General features: G+C 34.1%; 2 protein-coding genes across 6 annotated transcripts; one reads left to right on the top strand and one right to left on the bottom strand.

The window, feature by feature from the left end:
- The first annotated feature begins 411 nt into the window (after nucleotides 1-411).
- LOC133675371 (stemmadenine O-acetyltransferase-like) lies at nucleotides 412-1,716 on the top strand. The gene has a single exon (XM_062096722.1). The coding sequence runs from the start codon at nucleotides 412-414 to the stop codon at nucleotides 1,714-1,716; it is 1,305 nt and encodes a 434-aa protein (XP_061952706.1).
- A 569-nt stretch (nucleotides 1,717-2,285) lies between these two features.
- LOC133675483 (trehalose-phosphate phosphatase A-like) lies at nucleotides 2,286-7,350 on the bottom strand. Of its 5 annotated transcripts, none has more exons than XM_062096878.1 (14): nucleotides 7,211-7,350; nucleotides 6,985-7,046; nucleotides 5,273-5,371; nucleotides 4,675-5,188; nucleotides 4,434-4,574; nucleotides 4,253-4,324; nucleotides 4,016-4,141; nucleotides 3,861-3,917; nucleotides 3,680-3,781; nucleotides 3,486-3,563; nucleotides 3,297-3,366; nucleotides 3,131-3,201; nucleotides 2,928-3,020; nucleotides 2,286-2,745 (listed from the first exon to the last, which is right to left on the bottom strand). In XM_062096878.1, exons 4-14 carry the CDS (start codon nucleotides 4,969-4,971, stop codon nucleotides 2,692-2,694), a joined length of 1,161 nt encoding a protein of 386 aa, XP_061952862.1. In that variant the 5' UTR covers nucleotides 4,972-5,188; nucleotides 5,273-5,371; nucleotides 6,985-7,046; nucleotides 7,211-7,350; the 3' UTR covers nucleotides 2,286-2,691. The 5 variants fall into 5 exon arrangements, with proteins under 5 accessions (XP_061952862.1, XP_061952859.1, XP_061952860.1 ...); XM_062096875.1 differs by having other exon boundaries at nucleotides 6,985-7,050; nucleotides 7,211-7,328; XM_062096876.1 differs by having other exon boundaries at nucleotides 4,675-5,181; nucleotides 6,985-7,050; nucleotides 7,211-7,328.
- Nucleotides 7,351-8,452: the final 1,102 nt, after the last annotated feature.

The following is an 8,452-nucleotide window of genomic DNA, read 5'->3' as shown; positions in this document are numbered from 1 at the left end:
AATATCTCATTTTCATTTGATGAGATATATTACAAAAAAATATTATATAAATTATATTTTAAAGCTTTAACTCATTCATCAGTTTAATTTCTTGAGTCAAGAGAAAAACTTTCACTAAATTTAATCAAATTTATTTTGTCTTCCGTTCATTCTTATCTCATATACGTTAATTTGCTTAGTTTTTTCAAGAAATGTTTGTCTTCCTTTATTAAACCTTGTGTTATTGAATACTAATATTTAATACTAACATGTTGCGAATATACTGCGTTCTTGATCATCCTTGTTGATATATATACGAGCATGTACCTTCTTCCAAAAAAAATAAGCTGTGGCTTGTGCAAGAACACAATTTTTAATCCTTTTTTTTTTTTATCATTCCTTGTTGATATAGACCTTGAAAAGAATTTCAATATGAACGTTCAAATCCTATCTAGAAAGCTGATAACTCCATCATCTCCAACTCCACACCATCTTCAAAACTTGAAAATATCATGGCTTGATCAGTTTCTCTCACCGCATAATTATTTACCTTTCATTTTCTACTACCCATCCAATGGTGATGAAAATAACGAAGAAAGAAGCAAGCAATTACAGAACTCTTTATCAGAGATATTGACCATCTTCTACCCACTTGCTGGAAGGTACATTGATAACAATCTCATAATTGATTGTAATGACAAGGGAGTTGAATATACAGAAGCCCAGGTAAGCGGTGGCCTCTCACGGCTTCTCGAAGGAGGAGAACTTGAGACCGAGCTGCGGAACCATTTGGCTCCACATCCAGTTCAACCTGACAACAGCCCTCTAGTACTAATCCAATTCAACATGTTTGAATCCGGCGGGGTGGCCATTGGCTTGTGTGTGACACACAGGGTGGCTGATGCATATACAGTATTTACATTCGTTCGTACTTGGGCTACAGCATGTAAATTAGGGGTTGATGAAGTACTACATGCCCCAAGTTTCCAATTACCTTCCTTCTTCCCATCAAGAGATACAATATCTTCTCCTAATCGATTCATCGGCCGCAATCATCACAAGATTGTGGTTATGAAGAGGTTTGTGTTTACTGGTGCAGCCTTGTCGAAACTGAAGGCTGTTGTTAGTGCCAGTGTCAATGGATCACACCAGCCGACACGAGTCGAGGTCGTGACAGCAGTTATATGGAAGACACTAACAATGGTGGCTCAAGCGAAACATGGTCGGTTAAGGCCTTCCCTCTTGTCGCATACGTTTAACATGAGAGGGAAGATAGCAATGCCTATACCTGATAATTCTTGTGGGAACTTCATAAATGTGGCACTTTCACACTTTACAGCAGATGATAAGACCAAGGTGCAACTTCATGACTTTGTAGATAGAGTTTACAACGGAATAAAGAATATGGTATCAGATTGTGCAAGAGTTTCAAGTGATGACGAGTTATTTGTTATGGCGGAGAAGATCAGGATCGAGACGATAAAAGCATTTACCAGAAGCGAAATGGATCTCTATATGTTCAATAGCTGGTGTCGGATGCCAGTTTATCAAGCAGATTTTGGCTGGGGAAAGCCTGGTTGGGTTAGTGGACTGTATGTGCCTGGTGTTGAGATGGTTTTTCTTGTAGACACTAAAGATGGTGATGGAATTGAGGCATGGGTGAGCTTGGAAGAAGATACAATGCTGCTTTTTCAAGAAAATCCTGACATTAAGGCATTTACTGGCCAAGAATTATAGTACCATCAGTACTGAACAGAGTCTTGATTGCGTACCTCATGATAGCTTTAAGAGTTTGGATTTTATCGGATCATGTCCCCGAAGAGACTACTCAAGGGAATTGACTTCGAGAATAAAATTATATGATACTAACAAATTTCAAATAATATGAGTGGAATAAACTTGGGGTGTAAAAAGTTTTGCAACCCTTTGATGAAGAACTTGAGCATTACACAAGTAGTGTCCTCCCGGATCTTTTAGTTGTATTAATTTTATTACAAACATTTTTATTACCCCAACTTGCATTCTCCGTTAGTGGTGGTTAATAGATCCGTCAAGTATGCATTCGTTTGCCATCTCCTTGCATGTCGGTGCACGAAACGAACCCCGATTTGGAATTGAAAATAAATTATACCTTATAATTTGGATATTCCAAGAACCTTCTATCGGAATTATGTTGGTTCAGGTAGTAGCCTTCGTTAGTATTCTTTCTCTAACAATTTTTTTTTTTTAATGCTCCGAAAACTTGAATAACATCGTAAATGATGAAACATTACATAGCCCATCATCCATCAGCAAAGTTAATGAAATGCACAGAACAAGAACAATAACTTAAATATTAGGTTTAAAACTAGGAGGTACAAGAGCATGTATTTCTATATTTAAAAGAATTAACAAATATTTAGGATTGACTTACTCTACCTAGAGGGTAAACCGACCAAAACTGAAGAAGGGGGTTTAATATACTTAGGACATGATGGCATTTTACTGAAGATCACTAAAGAAGGGGATTTACAATTAAGACAAGAAGATTCGAGCAGAAATAGTTAAGCAGGATGATGATGGTCCTCAGGTCTCCAATGAAAGTCTTCTCTTCTTTGCATCTCTGCTTCAAAACCACTTGCGAGTATTTCCTAGAAAAAAACATATAAAGTCTTTCATGTTGTAAGTGTATACTAGAGTATTCTCCTCTTCTTTGTGTGTTCCTTATAGCATTTATTGAGCACTCGACTTCTTCCACATCACAAGGGACTTGAGAAACTCCATGACCTAAGATGATGACAAGCAGATGATAGCCACATTAAATTGCTGGGGACTACTGATCATTCCTAACGTAGCGCAAAGGCAGAAAAGAAACCCCTCATGGAGACAGAGAATTAAGAGATCCACGAGACATGTTTCATGAAGCATTTCTAAAGTTAAAAAGTACTTCGAATAAAAATAAATTGTACCTCGGATGGGTCCCTGAGAGAGTAATGTGCATTGCTTTCCTTGGGTGATTTTGATACCAGAATCCCATAACCACAGTTCCTCTCTCTCAAAATCTATTGCATGTGCATCGAAGTAATTCAGCAGATAACTAAAGAACATGTCATAAAAAATTCAGCAGCATATACTACAAGAAGAATGTCGGGGTATTTTATCCATAGATTACCTTAAATGCATCTTCATCTGTCCGGTCATCTCCAACATAAATTGGGAGCACATCATCACAATTGCTGAGACCTAAAACATATTTTTGTTGCAACTCAGTATAAAGCAAAGCTTAATATTCTATAAATCATTTGTAACAAACAGTTCAGGAGTAAAAAGTTGCTCACCTAGTGATTCAAGTAGAAACACAAGAGCTTTCCCCTTGTCCCAATTGATCGTGGGACGAATTTCTAAAACCTAATCATTATGAAAATAACAGCATATAAATAATAAATTCTTTAAACCAAAAGGTGCGGAGATTATCGAAACTAAAAATGCAAGTACAGACGATTTTATATGATGGATCTAAAATTTACCTTCCTCCCAAAAGTCAATCGCAGGCGAGGGTACTTCTTAATGACATCTTCGACACACTCCCAAACTGCTTTCCATTTCTGAAAACAAATTCAACAAAGAATGATTAAAACAGGAATAGCTCCTTTGTGTGGCAAATAACACAAGAGAAGTGGATTGAAAATTCAAGATTTAAATGCTCAAAAAAGAAACATACATCTTCATCAACATTTCGGTAATGTACAGAGACACAGAATTTATTGTTCTCAACTGTTGCACCTTTAATTGCTTCGGTACTCTTGACAAGGGAGCTAAAAACCTGCAAGTAAGAAATCAAGAATAAGCAAAACAAACAAAAGCACATCAAAATTGGCATTAAAGAGAAGATATTCCCAGACCTCGTCGATCATAGGTAAAAATTCTCTAGCTGGCTGGAATAAATTAACTTCATTTCCCTACATTCAGAAAAATCAAATGAAAAACTCAATTTAGAAAATTATGGGCAGATGTGAAGACACTGCAAAGAGATGTCAAGATTTTCATGGAGGTTTACCTGCATGTCCGTAGACTCGATACAATTTAGGTGATCATCAGATGTGGAGTGCCTAACAGGGCCCACAATATCCATTCCATGGCTACCCGCATAATAGAGTTCTGTGAGTCCTACAAACTCGTATACCTGAATAACAAACCCACCAAGGATGAATGAAAACATGAACCAAGGAAAATAAATGCTGACAAAGTCATCAAAAAGTGTTTCCATTTATTTTAAAACAAGTTTGTTAGCTACCTTGTCACGGCTTCTTCCACTAATTATTGCTGTGGGGAAATATTTTGCCACTTTCTTTACAGCAGAACGCATCTATAAAAAAAATTTGCAGGACTTCAGTGATGACGGTAAAAAAGAACAGGATAGGAAGTGAATCTCAACAGTAAATTTTAAATATATGCCATTAAGAAACTATTCTTACAACATCAGACATGAGGGCATTGTCAGGATTTTCTACAATCGGCGATAGAGTACCATCATAATCCAGGAACAAGGCGATTCTCTTGCCTTTTGCAAAGTTTGCAATTTGCTCAAAAGATGCAAGAGCAGATGGATATTTAAGCTGCATGATGGAGAAAGATGCACAAGATCATAAAAATTAATCATCTACCAATATAACAATAATATAAAACATATAAATGAACTTGAAGGAAAAGAATTACAAGCCAAGTGCGGTAGGCAGCTTCCGGATCAGGCGAGGAAAGCTCTATGTTAATATCCTTGTTAAACTTCTTGTGAGGAGGAGATGATGATTTCATTGCGTCCAGCCAACCAATGGAGCGAACATCATCAAGAACTCCAGTTTTCTTCTTAGGAATAGATAACCATAGATTCGGCGAAAAAGCTGCACCGCCTGAGGGTGAGCATGGGAACAAACCATGATGCCCACCTAGTCTTGACTTGCCTAGGGGTGCAGAATCAGTGAGCACAGGAGCACTGTGATTTGATTTGAGGTCCATCGGATCCAGATGATCCAGATTCGTAAGATAATTTATAACGTCCAAAGAAAGCAAATGCTAACAGTAGATTGTCCTTGCAAATTGAACCTGTAACAGATTTTATTGGATGTCAGGTATCTCTTCACCCAACCCTTTTATCGAGGAAGAACCACCTCTTCAGAGTTATCTTGTCACTGCTGCTTGGCAAGCAGTCCATCAAGCACTGGGCTCCTGAATGCTAATGGCCATTACAAATGCTCATAAAAATATAATCAAGTACAATGTCAAGTTTCTCTTCAAAGAAAACCAATATCCAATTTACCTATAGGTTTTCATCGCCTTAAGCACGATGGGCCAAAAAAGGGCTTGAAAATGCTGTTAATATTTTTGCTTTCACGTTCCACGGGAAATCTTCAATCCTCTACAAAGCATGGAGAAACAACTAAGTGATGCAAGAGACACCAAAATAAAGCAGTTTAAGTAAATCCTAAAATAATCTACTATATGTAGCAGAGATGTTCAAGTTGATTGTGCAAAACGAAACAATCATTAAAAGAAAAGGAATAAAACCCACAAAGCAGTTCCCAAGTAGGCTTGAACAACTTTGGTGTGGCAAACGGAACATTCTCAAAAATCAGCAGTGTGGCATCCATCAACGAATTCAAAACACCAAGATTAAACTATTTTAATCATTCTCCCTAAATAGTGTCTAATAACATTATTAACTTAAATAGTAGGTAGACATCATGGAAAAAGAACACTAAAGCAAATCTATGTAACCCGACAAACACTAAAAAAAAAAAAAACAGTGTTCAGCATTAAAAACTGGCCCACAAAGATGATATCTGGTAAGAGAAAAATATGAGCAAATGGTAGTTGTGTACAATAAAAAGCTGTCTATACTCATTTATCCCCACATGGTAGAGATTGAAGCATACCATATGCAACCACACATAATGGGCCTGCATTACAAGCATGGAATCATTAAAACATATGGGCCCGGAAGATTTATCAACTGATGTAAATATATATCATAAATGCAAAATTTAAAATTTAAAATTTTAAAAAAATCATTTATTTTCATTTAAAATTTAAACATAATCTCCATGCTTTTGTTGCTATTGCTATCACATTCTTCTACTCCAAACTCAACAACCCAACAGCAACAACAACACCAAGTTCCCTCAAAAAAGAAAACCAGTCATCCCAAATAACATATACACAAAGTACTGAAAAACCCATATAACAAAACCACTCAAAAAACCAATTTAAAAAAAAAATAAAGAAGAATAGAAAATCCCAGATAATAAAACCACTCAAAAAAACTTTTTTTTTTTCAAAAAGAAAAATCACAGATAATTAAACCACTCAAAAACTTATATTTCTTTAACGTGGAGGAGGAGAATCTGTGTGGATTTATTATCGTCAATATTCCAGCAAGGGAAAAATAAGGATTCATGAACACGATTTTAACGCAAAAAAAAAAAATTGACTTTTGACATTTGACGACGACCATTTAGCGTATTAAAATCAGAGAGATAAGAACAAAGGCTTGTATCACCATCGTCATTATTGCCTTATCAAACACACAGCTTTGAAAACAAATGTCGTTCTTGCCGTTACGAAATAAAAACTGAAAAAACTGACAATAATTTTAATTTTAATTTTAATTTTGACCAAAGAAAAAAGACACAATAACAAACTACTAAAACAAACACCAAAACTAAAATCAGATTCAATCAATTAATTATTTTTTTAAAAAAAAACAGAGAGAGAGAGATGCAACCAATAAAACAAGCAGCAGAAATCAATTTTTATTCTCCAAGCAATAAAAAATGGCCGAAACGTTTCTCGCGTGAGTAAGAATATAAAAAGAATCAATAACACAGACATGGAGAATTTGACGACAGAAAAGGCTGTCGTTTAAAACAAACAGCATTCCAGCTTGCAAGACAGCAGAGATAGATGAGAAACTAAGGAGGATTGGACAGACACGCCGTCGTTTTATACAGAGATATTAGAAGATTAACGTACCTAACAGAATCTCCAATCCGAAATGAAAACGTACGCTAAGGAAATCTTTAAAATGCAGGTGCCTTCCTTCAAGAATAAAACGCAAGGAACCAGATGAAACGAAACCGTTTAGATATCTTACAGTCGTCGTAACGAAATGAAAATAGGAAAGCCAGCCCCAGCCTCCGACAACAGAAAATAGAATTCCTTCGGAAGAGAAAGAGAAGAAGAAAAAATGGGAAAATACCTTTTTTTTCTGAAGAATCGCAGAGAACGAGAATCAAGCAATAGAAAGATTCTCTCTTTGACGCAAAACGAAGAGGAGCTAGAGATAGGTAGGGAGAGAGGAGAGAGGAACGTTGGTTGAGGAGAGAAGGTATTTATAAACAAGAATATAGTTTTTTTTATTTTTTATTTTTATTTTTTAAATGAATGTGTTTTATAAGCCTAATTTCACGGTATTTAAATTAGAAACCTCTCAACTGTCACACTGTTGAAATAGTAATTTTTAGCAAAAAGCTATAAACATCAGTTGGCGCGTTATTAGTACGCGTACGTTTGATGACTTTTGAGACTGGTCGTGGTGATGGAGGTTCGGTTGTCAAGCAGCGATGCTGGAAATTTCATTTGATAGAAATGAAAAATCTCTCTTTAAATGTAAAAAATAACTTATTTTAATAATGCAAAAAATAAAACCTTGGTTTGGTGGTTTTCTCATGTGTTAAGAGAAGAATTTTGTTTTACGTTTATCTTAAGATTTAATTGGTAGATGAAAGTTAGTTAAAAATATTCTAATTCTATTCTAAAAATAATATTTCTTTTTAATTTCATTGATTTTTTTAATGTAACTTATTATCTTGATATCATAAAACTTATAGTAATAATTCTTGGTGAATTAAGAATATGAATTTAAAAAATATATTTTTAATTAATAATAACAGAAAATTTTATTCTTTTTAGTTAAAATAATTTGAAAATATCATTTATAAAAAAAATAACTTGATCATTGTTCTAAACAATATTAGAATAATCAAACAATTAATTAAATTTATTGGTAGAGGTAGGAGGTCACAACACATGCGGTATCAAGGTATTAATCGTCCTCTCTTTTAAGTGTTATTCTTTTCGTTTTTTATTATTAATCTCTATTAACTTTTCACTAAAAATTAGAAACATAATAAATATGATGCTTCAATATTACAATATTATATTTTACTTTTTATAAATATAAAAAAATATAATAAATATAATTTAACAAGATATATAATAAAAAAAAGCTCAACAACTTAGAGTATATCTAGACAAGTATTTTAAAATGTATAAAAATAAAAGTATAAAAAATTATGACTGTTTGGTATTGTTATATAGAGCAGTTTTTGAAAATATATTAAAATATTTTTATATTTTTTTATGTTAGTATATTAAAAAAAATTAAAAATTAAAAATTTGATTTATTATTTTTTCTATAAATACACTTTTAAAAAGTGTA

The sequence above is a fragment of the Populus nigra genome, chromosome 16 (assembly GCF_951802175.1).
Source record: "Populus nigra chromosome 16, ddPopNigr1.1, whole genome shotgun sequence".
Taxonomy (NCBI): Eukaryota; Viridiplantae; Streptophyta; class Magnoliopsida; order Malpighiales; family Salicaceae; genus Populus; species Populus nigra.
Note: the sequence above shows the minus strand (reverse complement) of the source record. Positions and strands in the feature narration are given on the sequence as shown.

What these genes read in the sequence shown, in the direction of transcription:
- LOC133675371 (XM_062096722.1), top strand. Translation starts at nt 412, where the DNA reads ATGAACGTTCAAATCCTATCTAGAAAGCTGATAACTCCATCATCTCCA.
- LOC133675483 (XM_062096878.1), bottom strand. Translation starts at nt 4,971, where the DNA reads ATGGACCTCAAATCAAATCACAGTGCTCCTGTGCTCACTGATTCTGCA. An exon ending in TTTTACCTATGATCGACGAG is followed by an intron (nt 3,782 to 3,860) that starts GTCTGGGAATAT and finishes TCTTACTTGCAG; the next exon opens with GTTTTTAGCTCCCTTGTCAA. An exon ending in GATTGACTTTTGGGAGGAAG is followed by an intron (nt 3,367 to 3,485) that starts GTAAATTTTAGA and finishes CATAATGATTAG; the next exon opens with GTTTTAGAAATTCGTCCCAC.